The sequence below is a fragment of the Mastigoproctus giganteus genome, chromosome 12 (genome assembly GCF_048544385.1).
Source record: "Mastigoproctus giganteus isolate SK-2022 chromosome 12, ASM4854438v1, whole genome shotgun sequence".
NCBI lineage: Eukaryota > Metazoa > Arthropoda > Arachnida > Uropygi > Thelyphonidae > Mastigoproctus > Mastigoproctus giganteus.
Genome location: NC_143586.1, coordinates 107,502,097 through 107,526,078, shown reverse-complemented (window position 1 = coordinate 107,526,078; position 23,982 = coordinate 107,502,097). Strand labels below are relative to the sequence as shown.

The window sequence follows — 23,982 nt, the reverse complement described above, 5'->3', positions numbered from 1 at the left end:
TTATAGAAAAAGGAATACTAAATATATCACTAAATATCACAAATATATCTTTTTTCATTATGTTTTAATTTATTCTTTTATTTGATTTTTTTAAATACTAGATTATATTTATTTATGATAATAGGATTTATTATTATTTAGTTTCTCTGGTAATTTGCATATTTGTGTTTGGGTTAGACCTGTCAATTAGCTGGATTAACATTCAGATTTGTATTTTGTATGTTTCATTTGCTTATTTGGGAGCAGTGGCCAGGGCATACTTTTATCACTTTGAGTTTAGTTTATTATTTTTTCTCTGTGTTCAGATCATATAGGGATATGATCTGAATGACTGAAATATGATCCTTTTCCAAGTTTACAAGTCATATTGGCCCATCGATGAGGTGGTGCTCGTGTGGATGGATATGGATCTGTTGCAATGGGCGCAGAGTAATGCAGCATTATTGGGGGAATCAAAGGGTGCACTTACCAAGAAAGGTTTCATTTATGCGAATTGCAGTGTGTGGAGACCAAGCACCTGGAATGAAGGCTTGGAATGAATTAAGCTCAATGCTGATGACATCCTTCCTCTTGTTCAAACTATGCACATGGGGGATATAAATTCAAATTGAGGAAGGATGGTTGCATTATAGAAATTTACCTTCAGCCAGTGGGTAGTTGATTGTTGGGACAAACTTCAATATGGTGTTGTGTTGGGATGGACAGGTAATATGGAGAGATGGAGAGTTTATTTTTCACTGATGCTGTGTATTCTTGCATCATGTGCTAATACTAATACTGATTATTAACTGAGAGCCACAGCTAATAATTCTACATGTTGTTCTGAACAGTCTGTTGACAATAAGATGCATGATCTTACACTAAGTGAAAATATTCATCTTCATCTTCAAATAGTATAGTCTATTTGTGAACATATTTCTTGTTTTTATATAGAAGATTTCATAAGAAGCACTTTAATAATTATGTTTTCCCAAATTATTGTCTTCAGCATTGATGGGATGGGGGGATAATATGATATTTTTCTGATTAGATCTGTGTGAAGTTATTGTAAGATATCTTAGGGAGAATTTTTACAGGAATCTACATTCGGTTTATGGACTAAAGCTATTAAGTTCATTGGTCGAATGATGTCACCCATTCCAGTATTCCATGTCAGTTCATTCCAATCATTCAAGAAATTCTGACAAGTAACAGATCATTTTCAACTAATGATTACAAATTAATCTACACATGAATTATGGGTGCCTCCGTAGCCAAGTGGGCAGGAGCAGCAGTGCCTAGCACACACTTCTTGATTAGACTGGGGTTCAAGCCTGTGACCACCAAATATGGAGGATGCAGAAAGGTCAGGGAATGACCACCGATCCCTGGAGCAATGTGGCCTTAGTTGCTAATGCTCCAAAAACCAAACAACAACAACAACAACATGACTGATGATTCATATTACTGGAAATGCCTTCTTGACTTAATCTCCCAATCTTCTTTATATTGTGTCATAAAATTATTTATATCCTGTATTGGAGTAAATATTGGCAATTTAAAATGAAGCATTATTTTTGAAGTACTCTGTACTAGCTTAAGATTAATTTGCTCTTTATTTAGTATTTTTCTTTCTCTTATTTTTCTCTCTTCAGAGAACTTCATGGGCAGAATCCTCTTGTAACACCCTGTAATCGGCAGAATCTTAACCATTTTGAAATGCAGTCTCGAAAGGGTGGTCAAGGAGGTATGTATATTGCTTTATTTTATTATTACTGTCTACATGTACAACTTAGCACATTCCAAAGTATTTCTGCGAGAATATTTTGCTGTAGTCATTACATTTTTGCAGCTGTATGCAAGAATGCAGTCATAATGTATTTAAGCATTGATTAGAATTTTAATTATTTAAAACTGAAATAATTTTAAGTTTCTAAGAATATTGAAATCAGTTTAAATTATATGGATAAAGAGGGTGCTCAGTGTAATTGCAAGTGGATGCAGTGAAATTTGAGCTCCAAGAAAATAACCGTTTTTTGGCATTTTTATTTATTTTATTGTCATTATATCGTACTTTATAAGTAGCTTTATAGACCTAGTTATGCTTGCTATTTTTATTTTAAATTTAGATAGAGATTTCATAGGTTACTATTTAATATATGTAAAACTGTTTTTTCATTCAAATCTTGCTGACAAATTTTTAACTGTGGTAAATAGGTAGCTAACGTAAAACTAGATAGCATACTATGTATCACTGCATTTAGAAATCTATTAGATAGTGTTGTATTGATGATTGATTAATTAAATTGATTATCTTTTTAATTTTTCATTAGGAAAGGGTGATATGCAGGAATGTGGGAACTACAGGGGAATAAAGTTAATGTCTCATTCGATGAAGATCTGGGAAAGAATTGTGGAAGGAAAGATAAGGCAGAAGACGGAAATAGGAGATGAACAGTTCGGTTTCGTGCCAGGAAGAGGAACAACAGATGTGATCTTTGCTTTACGGCAGGTGATGGAAAGGTACAGGACATGGTGTTCATAGACCTGGAAAAAGCATATGATAGAGTGCCCAGACAAGAGGTATGGATATGCATGAGGGAGAAGGGTGCATCAGAAAAGTACGTAAGGCTTGCGAAGGAAATGTGCTTGCGGTGACTCAGGTTAAGAGTAGTGTAGGTATTACTGAGGGGCTCTCTGTATTAGTTGGACTGCACCAGGGATCAGCTCTCAGCCCATATCTGTTTGATTTGGTAATGGATGTGTTGGTGAAAGATGTGAAGAGTAGAGCACTGGAGTATGCTGTTTGTGGATGATATCATACTGTGCTAACCATCCCAAGGAAAGGTAGAGGAGAAATTGGAGGAATGGAGGAAAGCGTTGGAAGAGAGAGGCATGAGGATAAGTAGAACAAAGACAGAATATATAACATTGAATGGAGAAGAAGATGAGAGTTCTATAAAACTGCAGGAGGAAAAGCTACCATCAGTTTCAAAATTTAAGTATCTGGGATCGAACGTCGAGAGGGATTGACGATTGTGTGCTGAAATACAGCATAGAGTGCAATGTGAATGGTTGAACTGGAGAAAGATGAGTGGAGTGCTGTGTGATAAGAAAGTAAATTGCAGAATGAAGGGAAGATTATATAAAACTGTGGTTATACTTGCATTGATGTACGCCTATGTCTCAGCACCTGTTAGGGTGCTAAGACATGAGCGATTACAAGGGACCAGGAGAAGAAGATGGAAATGGCGAAGATGAGGATGCTAAGATAGATGTGTGGTGTGATGAGGAAAGACAGGATAAGAAATGCCTACATCAGAGGAATACAGGAATGTAGGTTGAGGTTACTTGGAAATGTGGAAAGAAGAAATGAGTAGTATGTGGGGAAGAGGTGTGAAAAGTTGGAGGTGATAGGGAAGAGGAAGAGGGGGAAACCTAAGCTGAGATGGAAGACAAGGTGGCAGAGGATTTAAAAGAGAGAGGATGGAGGAGAGAGGAAGACTCTCCTCCATAGGGAGGAATGGAGGAAAAGAATTAAGGATGGAAATTCCAGCTCCATATAAATGTGGGAAGAAGACAAAGATAAAGAAGATCTTATTAATTTTTCATCACAGCCTCAAACATTTTTTGAGGCTGTGATGAAAACAAGATGCAATGATCTGCAAACAAAAAATGTTTGCAGATCAATCTAGAACAGGACATGATCTTGCCAAGGATGATGTCTTTACATTTGCTAGGTACAGAGAGTGTCAGGAAATTAAGTGCAAACTCTGCGTTCTGATAGGTGCTTATGAGACTTTGAAGAGTGTTAGATGCTCTCGAAGGTATTAAATTGGGGAATCCATCAACCTCTCAGCTGCCCAACTCTATGCCAGAACTCTTTCTCTTGTGCATCAGGCTACACAGCGTTAATCTCCAAGGTAGAATGTGCTGGTTCCTCAGGAGATAGTTATTGTCAGTGACTCCATTGTCAGGGAGATGGGTGCAATGGCAATGTCTGCCAGGGACAAAAGTTAATGATGTTGTAGAGCAGATATCATCTTCTAAGGGCAAAAAGGGTGATATTGTTGTACACGTTGGCACTAATGGCATTAAGAGTAGGAGATCTGCAGGCTTAACAAGTATAAGTCAGTGGTGAAAAAAATTTGTGAGTTAGTGTTAAATTTGAAAGTTGTGTCTGCAGTTCTGCAAGTGACACAATAGGAGGGAATATATGAAGGGAGCCTTGTAAATCAATTCTGCCCTGAATTGATTTACTTCTACTTCTTGATTGTGCTTCTACAGGGATGGGATACATTTAAATAGAAAAGGTGCAAGAATATTTGCTGATGCTATCGAGGCAGTGTTAAATGGGTTGGAAAACTGCTAACTTTGGGGAATTCATAGACTAAAAGATTAACAGTGGCCCCAGGCAGAGGTGCAAGTGATTCTTGCACTGATTCTATTAGGTTGGAGGGTGGGGTGCTGGGGTTTTCAGGGGCCAGTAGGAGTCATCATGGAACAAATAAATACATGTACTGTGTTAGAGTAACTAAGAATAAGAATAGTTGCATGTATACTTGCATGTATAGCAATGCTAGAAATATAGTAAATAAATTTGATGAATTTGAAGTGCTGGTCAAGACATCAAAGGCAGATATCGTTGGGATATCAGAGACATGGTGTCACACAGATATAAGCAGTGCAGAATTGGAATTTGGAAAGTACAATGTGTACAGAAAGGACAGACAGGGTAGGAAGGGAGGATGGGTTATGTTATTAGTTAAGAAACACTTAAAATCTAAGGAAGTGCATTCAGTTGACATAGCTGGACAGTGCAATATGGAGTCAGTTTGGTGTGACATAAGCACTGGGAAAGCAAAAATGAGAATAGTGTATTATAGGCCTAATCACTCTGATGAGTACAACGAACGCTGTACAGGGAAATAGTGGACGAGTAAGTCAGATTGTCTAATAATGGAGGATTTTAACTTCCCAATAGACTGGACCTTGTGGATTGGTCACTCGTGCACTAGTTAGACTTTTGTGGATTTATTGTATGATTGTTTACTACAGCAACATGTTAGAGAGGCAACCAGAGCGAGTACTCTTGATCTGGCTATCAGCAGTGATTATTTGTGCATTAAGATTTTGCAGAGAAAGGAACGGCTGGGTCGCAGTGATCACAGTGTGCGATGTCGGATTTACTTAAAGATATTACTACCATCAGGGGTAAAGGGAAGAGTTTTTGCTTCCTTAAAGGTGACTACAGTGGTCTCAGACAGTAACATCATCAGTGGGACCAACTGATGATGTTACCGGCAGCAAATTCAGGGAAGTAATCATGAAGCTACTAGGCTTAATCAGTATGATTAAGGAATACTGTTCAAGGTTTACGCCTAAATGAATGTGAGATGAACTAATGAGACTTGTGGTAGAGAAGAAAAATGCTTGGGATGGATAAAAATTATCAGGTAACACAATAATTTTGCTGAATAATTTTTCAGCAAAGGCAGATTACACGTGAAATCTCTGGCAACAGATGCTAAGAAAAACAGTAAGGACTTCTTTAGTTATATAAACTCTAGAAAGAAGAGGATGAATCAGATTAGTCCATTTCTTATAGATGATTCAACTGTTGATGATCCTGCTCAAGTAGCTGATAATCTAAAGGAGTATTTTGTATCTGCATTCACACATGAGGCGTTATTAAGAGAGGGCAATGCCCGAAGTTTATCAAACTGTAACAGGGTGCTTAATGATTTTGTAATAACTGAGAGCAAAGTGGAGGAGAAATTGTTGAACCTAAGAAAGGCACCTGGGGTGGATAGGATCTATCCATTAAAGAAGGTGGCAAAGGAAGTAAGCAAACCCGTAGCCATAATTATGATGCTCGTGGGAAGTCCCCATGGATTGGAGATGCGCAAAAGTATCCCCAATTCACAACGGGGAATCTAAGGGTGACACGAGTAATTACAGATCTGTTAGTTTAAATTCTGTTCCGTGGAAAATAATGGAGTCACTAGTTAAAGATGCATTTGCAGGATCATCTAGATAAGACTGTAGTAATAATTCAGACACAGCATGGGTTTGTTAAGGGAAAGTCTTGTTTGACAAATTTGATTCAATACTGTGATGCAGTTACAAAGGAACTAGATGTAAAAAAACTATTTTGATATTGTATACTTGGATTTCAGGAAAGCTTTTGACACTGTTGTGCATGAAAAACTACTGTATAAATTGGAGCAGTATGGTATTATGGGTAAGTTGCTGCAATGGATATAAGGGTGGTTGTGTGGGAGAAGACAGAGGGTGATAATCAATGATGCTGCTCTTCGTGAACTAATGTTATCAGTGGAGTTCCTCAGGGTTCGGCGTTGGGCCCAGTGTTCTTTTGTTTATTTATCGATGATATTGATGAAGGTGTATCGGGATTAATGTCAAAGTTTGCAGATGTTACAAAGGTTGGCAGGGTTGTTAATGGCAGTTTGCTACTGCAACAGGATCTAGAACATTTGGGCAGATGACCTGAGAAGTGACAACTGAAGTTTAACATTGACAAATGCAATGTACTGCATTCAGTGATCACTCAGCATATATTTCCATGTTTTGCTAGTATGCTGTCTATTTTTGTTTCTTGTAGATTAATATGCTCTAACAGTCGCATTGCTCTTGTACATATATCGTTTATGGAAGTAATGTGCTTGTATCTATTTAATGTTTGATGCCTAATACACCTAATTCTGTTTTTGCACGAACTTTTTTTACACGAATTTGATTTAACACGAATTCAAAATAAATATTTCATTCTCTTTTTACGCGAGTCATTTTGATTTAACACGATTTCTATGAATTTTTTTTTGCCTAAATTCTAAAAAAAAAATTTTTTATTTGTGGCATATTAGTATCATTTCTTTTTTTTTTACACGCACCAATAGATTGGATAACAGCTAGTGTGTGCATTTTGAAACGCATGCTTTTGTTTACCAATGTGTACGTCTAGGTATCTATGAATCGTCAACGTTTTTATTGAATTTGGTGCACATCTACGGTATTCGTGCATTGTATCTTCGGAAGACATTTAGTAGTAAGCTCTATTTCAAAGTGAAAAATCTTTAGTGAAATTTGTGCACATATAAATTTATTAATTTTGCCGATAGTCAATAAATTGTAAGTTTACAAATTTTTCATACCTTTTTTTTATTAATTAATTTTTCTGTAGCCCTTATATAATGTCGAATAATTCGCCTATTACCAAAATGAAAAGGAAAGCGATTTCTTTGGAACTTAAAATTCAAATTTTAGATCGTCTTGCAACTGGACAAGGGGCTACGTCTGTAGGAAAGCATTTTGATGTACATGAAGCTACCGTAAGAACTATTAAGAAAAATGAAGCTGCAATTAGGAAGTCACTATGTTCTGGAACAAAAGTAAGTATTAATTCATCATCATATACAAGAGATATTGTCAAGGAAAAAATGGAAAAGGCTCTGGTAATATGGATAGAAGATCAGTCACAACAAAGAGTACCAGTAGATGGAAATGCCATCAAGCAAACAGCACTAAGAATTTACAGACAGATTAAAGAAAATGAGCCAAGCACTTCATCTCAGTTAAACAGAAAGTATGAATTGTCTGCGAGTACAGGTTAGATGACAGAGTTTCTTAAAAGGAATGCTCTTCATAATATAAAAATTAAAGGTGAAACTGCATCTGCAGATGAATCGGCTGCTAAAGTATTCCCGCAGGAACTTGCAAAAATTGTTGAAGATGGAGGATACACTCCTGATGAAGTGTGGAATGCAGGTGAAACTGGTTTCTTCTGGAAACGAATGCCGAACAGAACGTATGTAGCCAAATCACAGAAAACTGCTGGTGGTTTCCTGAAAGAGCCCTTTGAGGTCGGGAAAACTCATATCTAGGAAATAAACTCATACACCGACCATTGAACAAAATTTACTGTACCTAAAATTTTTTACAAATAGTATAAAAATATAATATAAAACAAATTATTTACAATAAACTAATGACTGTACATTATGGAATACTAAAAACTGTAATAAAAGATCGTTTAAAATAAAATAAGCTAAAATATAAAATTAAAAGCGCTAAAAACTTGGAGCTTTCGAGAGCGTCAGCTCTCTTCTTCAACAGTCTTCTTCAACTGTTGAAGAAGAGAGCTGACTCTATCGTTTGAAGATATTGATGAATTGTTAACCGACAAAGCCCTAAGCGAAGATGAAATATTAGAGCTTGTCCTTGGGACTCCTTATCCCACAGAACGTAGTGATAATGAAGAAAATGATCCTGTTCTAAATGAAGGTCTGGAACTGGCCAGAAAATTAGGTAATCATTTTGTCAAACATGACCCTAATGAGGAACGCACTGGGAAGTTTCAACGTGAATTGAAGTTGTTGACAGCCTCTTACAGAGAATTATATAACGGCCTAACCAATACACAAACACAACGATTAATAACTGAATTCGTTCGTAAAACCGGTGAAACATCAGCACCAGAGGAGACTCGTGCTGATTTTGCCGAAGAGATCACAAAGAATTTCATTAATAGAGGAAGAAGACGATGTCTACAACATTTCTAGTGATGGCAGTGATATTCCAGTCGTACGCAAACATATGCGCCGTTTATTATCAGAAAGTGAAAATGAATAAAATCTTGTTATGTGTAAAACAGATTTTTTTTGTTCATGAAGAATTTTTTTCATTTCATATGCATACAAATTTACTTTAATACATTTTCATTACATATTATTACATATGTATTTTGTTGGAATGAAATAATAAGCTTAAAACGAATATTTTTATGTGTTTTTGTTAATTATTTTTACTGATTTTTTTAGATCCGGAACCAATCTTCTTTTCTTTCATAAATACAATGTCTTTTTTTACACGTATTTTTCAGGAATGTATCTATCGTGTAAAAACAGAATTAGGTGTACTATGATTGTAATAATTCCATTATTATTGTCTGTAATCCTTTTTTTTTTTTTTTTTTTTTTGTATGAACTGAGATTGCAATAGGTGCATTATGACCATAGTAGCCCTTGCGCCAATAGATCAAACAGCTTACAAGAAGAGAGGAATGTGGGAAGGTACCTAAGTAGTCGTGGCCATAATTACAAGAAGGAGATTAAGATGGGAACTAAGCACAGCCGGGGAGAATAACAGAAACAGTAAAGTCTGGATAAACAAAAAAATTGTGAACCTGCAACACTCTTCCATTGCTGCATTGTGATTGATTCAGTGGTTTCACAGTATAATCAAGCAGTATGCTATTGTTTGCAATGAATTGTAATTGAGTGTTAAACTGGTGAATGATTCAAGGGGTATTATGGGACCAATTTGTTTAAATGGTGGAAACATTTTAAAAATGGTGAGAATCAGCGAAGAAGCAGGTGACTGAACAGATGTACTTCTTTAACAGATGTAAATGTTGCAACAGCAGGACAGTTGTTAAAGGAAGACAAAACATTATCATTGTAAGAAGTAGCAGCAGAATTGAATGTTTCCTTTAAAAGGTGTTTCATTATTGGCTGTGTCAATACATATCTCCTGTTTGTGCTGGATTCTGCATGCCTTTAACAGATAAGCAAAAGCAAGTTGAAATTTGTCCATGATTCATTTCTTTAGAATTCTTAGCCATGGCATTATGATCTAGAGGCTAGGTCAAAATTCATTGAGTACTGCTCAATCTGCCAAAAATTTGGTAGACTGAGCAGTACAGAACAAATTATGTCTGAATAAATAATTTTTTTTTTTTTTTTTTTTTTATTCCAAAGGAATAATTTTTCAGCAGTTTGTCCAAGAAAATTTGAACTGTAAATGGTTCTTACTTTGCTAACATGTTGCAATCGTATTATGTTAACACTTTTAATAGAGTTTTGCCAATAATGAGCATTTCCAGAACAGTTTTAGATCATTCGCTTTGTTTACCAGGCCTCACTCCTTGTGTTTTGGGCTTTTCTGAACTTTAATAAAAACATTCACAGGAGCAAACATATATAAGCCGAAAAAAAGTGAGAAATACCTCAGCCTAAAAATGCACCCAGAAAATGTCCTGCATTACATCTTTGAAACATTATTGAGCTGCTCTAAATGGTGTATAGATCATCAGGGATGGTTTATTTTTGAAAAAGCAATTAATTCCAAGACCTAAGGATACCTTTGCTTCTGTGTAACATGTAGCATTTTTCTATATGCTATTATAGATACAGGCAAAAAATGAATCCATTAAAATAATAGAGACAAATTAAATTATTAATTTTTCTTTAATTACCAGACTAATAAAATTCTTTAGAAGCTTGGGAAAACTGAAAATCGATAAGAAAAACGTATGAGACAAAACAAAATGCCTGTCAGATGACTTGTGCACTGGTGAAACAGTTTTAATATGAGGGGACATTCAACTTATATACTTTGACTATAAATATTACCAAGGTAATATGAAGCCTTGATACATTAAAAAAAAAAAAAAGCCTAGGTTCATCATACTCATATAATGTCTGTCTTATTTGCACAGGCCCACCTAATACAGCAGAGTTCTGGTGAACAGAACCAATTTAAGGATGCCAAGCCAAAGGAAAACATGAATATCACAACATTGGAGAATTGGATCATAATCTGATTTTTGAGAAAAGAAGGGAGTGGACCGAAAGTCTTTTTTTTTTTTTTCCATGAATGCATAAAAGCTGTATATAGTGCTGCTTCCTCTGAATAGCAGATAAAATTTTGGTTTAAGCAGTTTTAATGGGGGTTGAGATTCCATAGAAAGCAACTAGCGGAATGTGCCAAAAAATTGATGACCTGGTTATGTAGAATAGATATATTAAAATGGTTGCCAAAAAATGCAATATTTCAGAGGGGTCAGTACTAACTATGAACAGTTAGCCTTGTCAAATTTAAGCTCTCTGGCCTTGGTGCTAAGAATTCTCACACCTCGTACTCGTAAGAAAAACTGCAGGGCTGAATTGAGGAAAATTTACAGATGCATCATGCAAATCCGCAATGGTTTCTTTCTAGAATTGTAACAGGTGATTTAGTTGGTCGAGAAACAAAACAAGATTCCATGCAATGGAAACACCATGGTCACCACCCCTCAAAAAAAAATTGAGGACCTGACTGTTGGGTAGATCATGCCCAATTTTTTGGGATATGGAAGGAATTCTTTGATTGACTACATGTCACATAAGAAAATTATTTAGCTATGTAACTGTTTTCAAAAATTTAAAGATGGCCATAAAGGAACAGAGAAGAGAGAAATTGACACAAATTGCCCTGCTTCTTCACAATAATGCTCCTATACAGAAGTCCCATAAAGCAGTTGGTTTTTTTTCTGAGAGATTGTAGATTCCAGGAGTTTCATCCACTTTATAGTTCAAATTTGGCTTTCAGTGCTTATTTCCTTTTCAGGAATCTGAATAAACCCTTTTTGGGCATTAATTTTTAAGTCATTTTGTCAGTTGAAACTCGTGATCCTCTCAAAATTGACTTTTGATTTATCAATAACTTGTTTACAACTTGTAATTTGTATTACTTGTTTACAACTTTTGCAAGTTTTAGATTAGGCAGAACATGAAGCTGGAAATTTGGATACAAGCCAATCAAGTTATGATTTATTCTTAGTCTAAACAGCTTTAGTAAATTTTTTTGAACAACCATGGTATATAAAGTAAAAATGTTTAGGGTGCAACAAAGAATAAAGGATTTCACCTTTAAAATAATTTGATCTAAGCAAATTTGTATACAGATTAGGAAATTTAAAATGTGTAGTCTAACCAAGGAAAAGAGGAATATAAACCATACAGATTGTCTCATTTTGCAGTCTTGTAATGCCAAAAAACATAAAGCTGAGAATGCCTACACAAAGTAGTAACTATGTAATTTGAAGGTTGGGTGTTTGTGAAAATGATCCTAATCAAACCTAACGAGTGTTAGGTTTGATTAAGATCATCTGTATTCTAGCAAGTAAATGAACAAGTTGTGTATGATAATAATAGCAAAAGCTTCAACATCATTTTCGTTTGAGTCCATACAACTTGAAAATTGGGTTTTTTGGTTTATGAATATTAAAATGACTTCATTATTAGGAAAGTTAGATTGAAGAAAACTGCGTTTTAAAAAAAGAAAATCAAGAAATTTGTGGAATTTGCTTAGTTCAGAAGTGTCTTTCGGAATGGACAAATGCACGAGTCATACAGAAAATAATCTTGACAAAAATTGAGTGAATAGTGGTCAAGTAAGCCAGCAACTGAGATGCTTTCAAAACTTAATGAGAATGTAGATTGTTTAGGGTGTTCCAGATATCCTGTAAACTCCCCTTTAATCCAAACCTTTTCTAAAATACCTATTTTTTTAATTTTTTTTATTTTGTTTTAGATTGCTGATGATAGTTCATGCATCACTGATAAACAGGTTGTTTTTAGCACAAGGGTATATGAAAGGGTCAGCTCCAACCAAAATGAGCATCCTGTGCCCAAACCATACTCTGTTTGTAGTGAAAAGTATTTTATACAAACCCCTCAGAGTTGGAAGGGAAATGGAATTCACAGGTGGCTGCATCAATTCAACAATTACTAGAGAACTGCTTTATAAAAGATTGGTTGCATTTCATGTTCCATTAATAATTTGCACAAGCATATAAAATTGGATCTAATGATGAAAGCATTGAAACATATTTAGCTTAAGGAATTTGATAACAGATATGCAGAAAAGAACTACAGCTTGCATCGAGTTTTTTGACACATTTTTACTACCAGCGCAGAGCAAAATCATTTTTCAAATGAATTTTTATATGGTCCATCTTTGTTTGAAAAACTGTTGAACTGGCCTTGGAAATGTAAGGAACGTCTGATCTCATCATGATGCCAGTCATAAACTCAAAAGATGTGACATCCAGCTTGCGTGATTAAAGAAATGAGGAGGACCCAAAATACACGACAACTTCTATTAATTATGCTTGGATGTATTGATTGATCTGCCAACTTCAATTAAAGTTAATTGGGCAGATTTGGTTTCAGCAAGGTGGTGCTCCAGTCCACTCTGTTATTTATGTTTGTGAATTCTGTAATAAAATGTTTTCAGATTGATGGATAGCAGGAGGATCAGTTCATTTACCAACACTATGATATTGGTATTAAAGAGTTCACCAAACAAAGTTATGGTGCCATGGATAAGTTGTGAAATATGTGAAAAGCACTTTTAGAAATATGGACAGGATAGATGTGTAAAAATTTGCTTTCATGGCAGAGGGTAGTTGATTGTTGGAGTGAACTTCCATCTGTTGTTCTGCAAGTAAGTCATTTGAATACATTTAAGGAAGAATTACACAAATTATTAGAGGGAATGAACAGGTGGTGTGGGAAAGTTTTTTTTTTTTTTTTTTTTTGGCTGATAAACTTGCTTCATTTGCCACTTTGCCACTACTACTAATACAAATCAGCTTGACCTGTAGCACCTATTCTGTTGATTATTTTATCTAATATTATATATATGAATAAATATTTAACCTTCCCCACTTGCATTTCATTTTCATGGGTTTGAGGGAATAACAAGTTATCTGTTGCATCCTATAGATCAGCATTTCCCAAACTGTGTTCCGTAAAAAATCCTAATTAAGAATTTAAAAAAATAATAATAAATAAATAAATTTTGCACATTTGTATCATAGATAACTTTTGTATCATTCTAAATTTTAACTTTTTTTTTTTTTTTTTCCGGTTATTAATATACTGTACTGGCAACGACTAATAATCAAATAGACCACAGAACACTTTATTTTAGCGGACTTTGCGTAGAGAAGTATGCATAGAGGTAATGACATCTACGAAAAAGTAGCAATGTAGTGATCTAATATGCCATTCGTATGCAATTTAGCCTGGAGTACACGGGTTGAGGGAGAAGGGGAAGCGAACCGATATTATGCCTCATTCAGGTGGATGAAACAAAGTAGCCTTCCACTAACACATGCTTGCATGTTTACACAGTGCTGGTATTGTGGACTGTCTTTGCAATTGCGAGATTTTTTCTGTAGCAGTGTGGAAAACTAGTAAGCATAATGCATGACTAAAGTTACTTTTTTGTATAAATATTTTTTTGATAATTATCAGTATTTTGAAATATTATTATTAAAATAAATGACCATGGATTTGTGGTTGAAAAAAGGATCTTTAAAACGGATTTAAAAAGGATATTTAAGTAATGCAGCTGTGATCGATGAAAATGAACATAATAGAATAGAATAGAATCTATTCTATTCTATTCTAATATTGTCACACTTCAAAGTGAGGATGAACAATTGCAGCAATCCAAAGTTAAGAAACAGGAACCAACAAATAAATGACCAAAACAAAAGTATGATGCCAGCTATTTGAATTTCGGCTTTACATGCATTGGAAATAAAGATACTCCTGATACACAGTGCATGGTATGCAATAAAACATTAACAAACAGTTCTTTGGCTCCTGCTAGACTTGTGTTTCGTAAGCATTCCGTAAATATATGAGTTCCATAAATATATTGTGAGATGAAAAGTGTTCCATGACTAAAACAGTTTGGGAAGTGCTGGCCCAGAGAATGCCTGCTGAGTACAAACAGAAAATATTAGATTTCCATAAATTTGTCCTTAATGCAAGAAAACAAAGCAACTATGAATTTAGCAAAATCGGGAATATGGATGAAATTCCATTGACTTTTGACAGGGCCAGCCCCAAAATTTTTGGGGCTCTGTTCAAGAATTACTTGCGGGGCCTTGGGGTCCTATGCAAAACTTATACAGGGAATTTTTGTAATAGTGATTTTTTTATTTTTTCAAATTTTACAACTCTTGGAGTCATGATAATATGGGTAACTGCTATCATTAAGATGGCGGTTGGCTCATTGATAGAAATGCGGAAAAGATGCAGATGATATTATTATTTAAACCATTTAGACACTTAGGCCCTGTTTGACAGAACCGGTCGAACATGCTTATGGCCAGCAAGTATGATGACAGTTATCTGAAGTTCAGCTTTACATGTGTTAGAAATAAAGATGTTCCTGATGCACACTGCATCGTATGTAATAAAATATTAACAAACAGTTCTTTGGCTTCCATTAAACTTATGTGTTCTGTAAGTGTTTTGTAAATATATGTCGGGATGAAAAGTGTTCCGTGACTAAATAAGTTTGGGAAATGCTGTTAGATGGAAATGGATTGCTGAGATTAGAGCTGTGACTGCATCTATTTGTGAAATGAATTAGAAATTTTTTTTTGCTTGTTTTTCTATAACTTAGTTTGACCGTTAAAGAAGAATTCATAGACATGTCATGCATATGGCAAGATATACCCAACTCCTTAACTTAGCAGTGGTGAAACCACAAAATTGTGATAGAAACAGTGGCAGGTGAAAACTTTATTTTTTAACCCAGTACTGATAGTGCTCCAAAGTTTAGCAAAGTATATAGCAGGCACCTAACAGGTGCCAATTTTCTTTTTAATTTTATAAAAATGTTTAGTTTTTTATTTAAAATTCTCTTTGGATGATACCATTGTCTTCTTTATGGAATGCTTATTCCATTAACCCTGAAGTGGTGTCCCATTTGTGACAATGAAGAAGAGGCTACATCCTAGACAGGCGTAAAACTTTCCTTTTAACTTCTGAAAAAAGTTTTTGTGTTGTGTGAATTCCACTTGGAGTATACCAATATTTACTCATATACATAGGTTGCAATATTTATTATATGTAATTCTTAGTTTTTAATAAAAGAAAATTTAATAAAATATATTTAAAAATGCTGTTTTTTATACCTTTTATTTTCAAAAAAAGTTATTAATTGTGCTGGGAAAAAAACATTATAAACATAAAAATGAAGCTACAGTAATATAGGCACCTCCGTAGCCAGGTGGGCAGGAGCAGCAGTGTGTAGCACACACTTCTTGATTAGACCAGGGTTTGAGCCCATGACCACCAAATACGGAGGATGTGGAAAGGTCAGGGAATGACCGCTGCATATCCCTGGAGCAATATGGCCTTAGTTGCTAATGCTGCTAAATAACAAACAACAACAACAGTAATATAACGTCAGTTATTCGGGGCTTAATTATCTGTACAGTTGGATTAACCATGGTCCTCTATACATATGTAGTTTTATTTTTAACAAACACTTAAAGAATATTATTTATCTGTGCGAGTGTATTCGTAAAGTACATACAGGAAATCACTATTGTGTCTTTCATTTTGCCACCTGGTAAATGACGTCAGATGTTTTTACGTTTTTACCCTTTTAGGGTTAGTTGCACGATGGTTGTGTTCCTAGAAGTCAAGTATTTTGAAACACCTGCTGCATTTCTAATGCCAAATAACATATAAATGTAACCTATCCACATTTGTCTGCTAAACATCACGAAAGCTTGTTCCTCTGCTTACCGTGCTCTACATCATATTTACCTCACATTTCAACCCTTAAAAATGTTAGGTAAATGAAAATGAGCTATTTTAACAGGTAAAAGAAACTGGAAATTAGCATTAGCAAAGGCACATGATGCAAGAAAGCAAGTTTATATAGCATCAGCCAAAAATAAACACCCTTATTTCACCCATCCACTCGCTCCAAATGTTTGTCAAGTTCTGCCTTGAATCTATTTAAGCTATCAACTTCTACAACGACAGATGGAAGTTTGTTCCAGCAATCAACCACCCGCTGGCTAAAGGCAAACTTCCGCACATCTAACCTACAACTGTCTTTCCTCAATTTGAATTTATGCCCTCTCAGGCGATTATTCTGAACAAGAGGAAAAATCCCATCCAGATTGAGCATGCTCAAACCATTCAAGACTTTATACACCTCAATCTGATCACCTCGCAGGTGCCTATTCTCCAGACACTAATTTGCAAAACTGAAGCCTTTCTTCGTAAGAGCAACCCTTTGTTCCATTCACTAATCTTGTTGCCTTTCTCTGTACTCGTTCCAACAGCTCTACATCCTTCTTAAAATGAGGCCTGCAGACCTGTATACAGTACTCAAGGTGTGGCCTGACCATTGCCTTATACAAGGGGATAATCACCTCCTTATCCTTTCTAGAAAAATTCCTGTATATCATTGAGAGACACCATGAGTTACTCTTGCAGCCGTCTGCTCTGCTCAGAGAACTTCATATCTGCCTGCACAATTATCCCCAGGTCCTTTTCATTCTCTACCACTGTCAGTGTGGTACCACAGAGTTGATACGTTACTCTGGGATTACAGCTTCCCATATGTAGTACTTTACATTTCTCAATGTTAAACTTCATTTGCCACCTCTCAGCCCATCCGCTCAACTTTTCTAGATCCTGTTGCAGCAGTATACTGTCATTAGTGTCATTAACAACCCTGCCAACCTTCGCATTGTCTGCAAACTTGGAAATTAAGCCTAATATATCTTCATCAATATCAATTATAAATACAGAAACAACAATGCACCCAACACTGAACCCCGAGGGACTCCACTAATAACATTAGTCCATGAAGAGCAGTGTCCATTGATTACCACTCTTTGTTTTCTGCCACTCAACCATCGCTTTATCCATAGCAACAATTTGCCTCCAATGCCACACTGCTCCAATTTGTGCAGCAATCTACCATGTGCAACGGTATCAAAGGCTTTTCTAAGATCCAATTATATATCAGAGTTATTCTTTGCATCCAGTTCCTTTGTGACTACATCATAGTATCCAATCAAATTAATCAGACAAGACTTTCCCTTAAGGTGCCTCAGTAGCCAGGTGGGCAGGAGCAGCAGTGTGTAGCACATGCTTCATGATTAGACCGAGGTTCGAGCCTGTGACAACCAAATACGGAGGATGCGGAATGGTCAGGGAATGACCACCGCATATCCCGGAGCAATATGATCGTAGTTGCTAATGGTCCTAAAAAAAAAAAAAAAAACCAAATAACAAATAACTTCCACTTAACAAACCCATGCTGTCTCCGAGCTCTAACTGAAGTCTTGTCTAGATGAGCCTGCAATGCTTCTTTATCCAGTCCCTCCATTGATTTCCCTGGAACAGAAGTTAAACTAACAGGTCTGTAATTACCTGTTTCCCCCTTTGATCATCCTTTGTGGATTAGGGTCACATTTGCACATCTCCAGTCCATGGGTACCTCCCCTGTGTCCAGGGAAGCTCTCATAATTATGGCTAAGGGTTTGCTTACTTCCTTTGCTGCCTCCTTTAATATAACTGGATAGATTCCATCCACCCCAGGTGCCTTTTTTGTGTTTATCTTCAACAATTTCTCCTCCACTTTACTCTCAGTTATTACAAGGTTATCTAGCTAATTATTAAAAGATGTAAAAAAGGTGAAAGTTTTCAAAGCTTGCTCACTAATTTAGAATTCACCAGCAAACTGTATGGGACATCATTAAAAACCAACCAAATACAGTCAGTCCTTGTATAGCACGATGGTTGTGTTCCTAGATACTCTCGTGCAATGCAAAATCGTGCAATATAAACAACAGGCCCTGTGGGAAAAATAGGGTTAGTTGCCGACCACCCAAGATTGAATACACATTTGTAACCAAAACATTACCAAACACAATAAATAATTGTAATAAAATACTTACGCATTTTATTACGTAATAAAATATTGCTAATGCCTTTGCTTCTATCGTAAGCAAACTTGTTTTTTGTTTGATTTTCTATCCAAACAGGTGACAGCCGTTCCATCTCTTCCAATTCTTTGTGTCTTAATCTGATGGATTTTAATTACACTTTGAGTTGTTCCTGCTATGAAAGTTGTTTTTATTTTCTCTGCATTCTTTGTAATTCTTGGTGTTGCCTCATTTAGGTCTGTAGCACGTGCAATATCACATGGTCTTTCATTTAGCTCAAAGCGTTTCATAATTTCATATTTTTTCTCTATCAAAGAGGCTGACTGGCCTCTGTTGATTTCCCCTTACCGGGGAAACCCTGGTGGACTAGAGGCCGGTGTGATTTTAGCCATAAACCATGGTATGAAGCCAGTATAAATTTTCCCGGGTAAGAATTTTTGACCCAGTCCGCCTCTGTTTATTGATAATGCTTTCCTTTTTCTCTCTGAATCTGCAGTGTCTTCACCAGGACGCTTCCTTTTCACACTTTCTAAATATTTTACTCATTTTTAGGGAATAAAGCACAATTACAAAACAAGGAGGCATGCTTGATACACATAAACAAAGCTGCGCGCGTGTGGCAACTGAATAAACAACATCGTAAAGGAAGAGATACACTATTAACACCTCACATTTTACTAAAGCACATTTCTAGGGGTAAAACAATAAAAACAATTTCCAATTGCGTTTCTGCTAGTAGAATCTGTTATAAACTGGTAGTAAACTCGATCTAATTGCATTTGCGATAATACCGATAGCTGGAATTTTACGTTATTATGGTGAAATGTGTTTCCCCTTCACTGATATAAAAAACAAATATGTTTTCAGAATCTTCTCTTCATTTCTATCGTGTTGCGTTTGGTTGGTGTGATTCTGCATTCGACTGCCATTTCTTGTAAACACAAAGGTGAATCGTGCAGGCGCCTCCGTAGCCAGGTGGAAAAGAGCAGCAGTGCGTAGCACATGCTTCTTGATTAGACCGGGTTCGAGCCCGTCACCACCAAATACGGAGGATGCGGAAAGGTCAGGGAATGACCACCGCACTGGAGCAATATGGCCTTAGTTGCTAATGCTCCTAATAACAACAACAACAGCGAATCGTGAATAAGCGAATTCGGTTCGTGTTGTATAAGATATCATTCCCCTATTTATAAATCGTGTATGATCGAATTCGTGTAGTGTAAACACATGTTATACGAGGACTGACTGTATAGATAAATTTGTTTCCAAATATGACACATTTGCTTGTGCTTCACAAAAAAAATTGCTCAAAGGTGCTACAAATGAACAACTGAAAGTGTAATGATAAAGTGGTTTTACAACAAAGAGATGAAGGAACTCCGATATCTGGACCAATGATTTTAAGCAAGGCAAAATATTTTTTTGGCAAATTAGAAATGCCTGGAATACTTACATTTTCATCTGGTTGGTTGAAATGATTTAAAGACAGGCAGGGTATAAGAAAATTAGAGATACAGGGTGAAAAGCTCATTGCAGATAATGTGGGAGCAACTTTATTCTGCGATGAATTAGCTACGGTTATTAAAGAAAAGGGTCTTGTTCCATCGCAAATTTACAATGCAGACAAGATGGGACTTTATTCGTGAGCCATATCCCATCGCACGTTGGGTGTCTGTCCAAGAATGAAAGAAATGCACCAGGATACAAAATTAACAATGACAGGATAATAATGTTATGCTGCGCAAATGCTTTAGGGGATGAGAAATTTAAATTAACTGTAGTGGGAAAATCAAAATCTATAAGTTTAAAGGACACGACTAATATTCCAACAGATTATTATAATCACTGATCTGCATGCATGACTAGGGATATATTCGAAAAGTGGTGGAGAGATAAAAAATTCATTCCTCATTTTAAAAAAAATTGTCTTATAAAGGCCTCTCCCACAAATCAGTTTTGTTATTTGATTATTTTATTTGATAACACTGCAACCCATTCTACATTGGAAAAACTATCTGCAGAAAAAGGCGATATTGTTGTCATTTATCTTCCACCCAACGTAACACCACTGGTACAACCTATGGACTATGCGCGAAACGATTGTATAGAAAGACCTTGGTGATGATGGACTTTATCACGGAAGAAAAGAATCCTCTTTTATTTTATTTTGGAAGTCACTAACACTTAAAGATGCTATCTATAACATTTCTACTGCATGGGTGGAAGGTAAAAGAGGAACAATTATAAAATCATTTAAAAAATATTGCCTGATGACTTTGTAATCGCTGAAAATAACTTGGAAGTGGAAAACTCAAATAACGCTGTAGAAATCGTTCCTGATATTTTAAACTCAATTCAAAATATTGAAGGATGTGAAGATTTTTTAAGAGGCAAGTGTTAATCATTGGTTAAATGTAGACAAAAATGAACCCGGCTATGAAAAAAATGACTATGAAATGACTGACGATGACTTAATCCAAAGTGTGCAAGAACCTGCGGCAGGACCTGTTGAGGAATAACAGCCAGCTTGCAAAGTATTGTTGTTATATACATGTAATCTCTTTTGTTTTTATGTGTTTTGGAAGTTATTTAAACAAATAAAAACATAATTTTTATTTACCATGTTTTTCAATTATCCGGGATCTAGCATCCTCGAATTAATCAGCATTTTACTGTACTACCTGTTTCATTTTCCAATTTCAAAACCTGCTAAATGCATGAAATTTAAAAAAGGTGCACATGCACATATATATATATATATATCCACTTATTATTTGCATAACAGATGAAAATGTTTTAAATAAATATCTAAATATATACTGTATATACAGCCACTTCCCGACATACATAAGGGCTGCATTCCGTGGAACTACGTAAGTTGGAATTTCCCTAAATGGTTATGCAGCACTCACAAATTTGATTAAATCAAAAAAAAATGTTTGACGAACATGTAAATAGAATTATTTATTACATTTTTTTTATCTCATGCGCAGGAAAAATGACAAGTGTACAAAATTTAAAATTTTTCAAAATTATAAAAAGAGAGAGGAGACAGGCATAACGTCAGCAAGTTTTACCTTTCGACCATCGTTGCCAGAATTAACTCTCCAGCTGATAAGCACGATGCTGCAGAAGTTGAGGGCTGTGGAGATTTAGAAGGGGATTTTCCAAGACATCACAAAATTTCTCTGCAGCTGCAAAATCAGCACTGGTGACTTCACAGCATACTTTAAAATTGTAGTAACCAGCACGATGCTTGAACCTATTAAATCACCCGTCGCTTGCCACGAACTTGGGTTGGGGTTCGCCGTACTTATCCCTAATATCTTCATAAATACTTCTTGCTTTTGCTTGAATGGCCATTGGACTCAGGGGCACTTTCTTCTGAATCTGATTTTTCATCAATATTGTTAATAGCTTTTCCATCTTCAATATAGCTTTTTTTATATGTGACTGTCCCTTAAAATAGTATTCACTGTTGAAGCAGCGAGATCTAATTCCTGTGCAATAGATGAAAATCTTTGTCCTGCTTCGTAATTCTTAATTAATCATCTTTCTAAATCAATTTTGTTTTGTTTTGTTTCCTAGCCCTGCCAGTGCTTGCAATTTCCATTGGTCTCTTTCCCTTCACCATTGTAATAAGTAAATAGGAATGAAGAGAAGATTCTGAAAATTTGTTTTTTATGTGATTGAAGATTTCAGCGAAGGGGTACTCATTTCATCTTAATACCATAATGTAAAAACCCACACAATTCCAGTTATCAGTATATTATCGCAAATGCAATAATGTCAAGTTTACCACTTGTTTATAATAGATTGCACCAACAGAAAAGCCCAGTAAACCGGAAAGTACAAATTGTTTTTAGAAAAATATGTGTTTTAGAAAAAATATCACAAAAAGTCACAAAGGCATTCAAAATTGATTCTTATAACAGAACATATGATAACAATGAAAGTGCACTGCAATTTCCATTATAAAAATGACTTTTTGGAGAGATAAATAAATAGCTTAGTTATATAGCAAAAATTTCAACTCCCGAGATCTTGGAATGAATTACCAATAAAAAAAATGTGTTATCGGGTTCACATTATGATATTTTCACAATACCTCCATTTATTCCTACGGGATGCCTATATGTTTCCAAGATTTTTTTATAAGTTTGCACTGGCTGTAAAAAATTTACATAAAGTCGAATTTCCTTAAGTCGAGTATTACATTAGCCAGGGAGTGGCTGTATATATATATATATATATATACACACACACACACACACACACACAGCCAGTCCTTGTGTAGCACGATAGTTGTGTTCCTTGTGCAATGCAAAATCATGCAATATTAATAACAGGCCCTGTGGGAAAAATAGGGTTAGGTGCCGACCACCCAAGATTGAACACACATTTGTAACCAAATCATTACCAAACACAATAAATAATCGTAATAAAATACTTACATATTTTATTACTACTATTATGTAATAAAATATTGCTAATGCTTTTGATTCTATCATAAGCAAACTTGTTTTTTGTTTGATCTTCTATCCAAACAGATGTTCCATCCCTTCCAATTCTTTTTGTCTTGATCTAATGGATTTATTACACTTTGAGTTGTTCCTGCTGTGAAAGTTTTTATTTTCTCTGCATTCTTTCTGATTCTTGGTGTTGCCTCATTTAGGCTTGTAGCACGTGCAATATCACATGGTCTTCATTTCGCTCAAAATGTTTCACAATTTCATATTTTGTCTCTATTGACAGAGGCGGACTGGCCAAAAAAGCATTACCGGGGAAACCCTGGTGGGCCAGAGGCCAGAAGACGATGGAGGGCAGTGTAATTTTGGCTATGAACGCTAGTATGAGGCTGCTACAAATTTTCCTGGGTAAGAATTTTTGATCCAGTCCGCTCTGCTTATCCATATTGCTTTTCTTTTTCTCTCTGAATCTGTGGTGTCTTCACCAGGACGCTTCCTTTTCACATCTTTTAAGTATTTTACTCACTTTTACTCACAGTAAGGGAATAAAGCACAATTACAAATGAGGAGGCACACTTGATACACATAAACAAAGCTCCGCATGTGTAACTACTGAATAAACAACACCATAAAGGCAGACACACTATTAACACCTCACTAGCTCACATTTTACTAAAGCACATTTCTTGGGGTTACTACCATAAAACAATAAAAACAATTTCCAGTTGCATTTCTGCTAGTGGAATCTGTTACTTGTAGTAAACTCGATCTTATTGCATTTGCAATAATACCGATAGCTGGAATTGTGTGGGTTTTTACGTTATTATGGTGAAATGTGTTTCCCATTTACTGATATAAAAAACATTTTCAGAATCTTTTCTTCATTGCTATCGTGTTGTGTTCAGTTGGAGTGATTCCGAGTTCGACTGCCATTTCTTGTAAACACAAAGACGAATCATGCATATACGA

The 23,982-nt window shown here is 35.6% G+C and overlaps 1 protein-coding gene across 3 annotated transcripts in view; it reads left to right on the top strand.

Moving 5' to 3' along the window:
* The window catches only part of Cpsf6 (cleavage and polyadenylation specificity factor subunit 6), an 821,382-nt gene that overhangs the window by 241,988 nt on the left and 555,412 nt on the right, over nt 1–23,982 (top strand). For all 3 annotated transcript variants that reach the window (XR_016547729.1, XM_090386823.1, XM_090386824.1), the window contains exon 7: nt 1,635–1,726. Coding sequence is in view for 2 of the 3 variants with exons in the window: in XM_090386823.1 (XP_090242949.1) it covers nt 1,635–1,726 (92 nt within the window). In the remaining variant the exon portion in view is untranslated. The remainder of the gene's footprint in view (nt 1–1,634; nt 1,727–23,982) is intronic.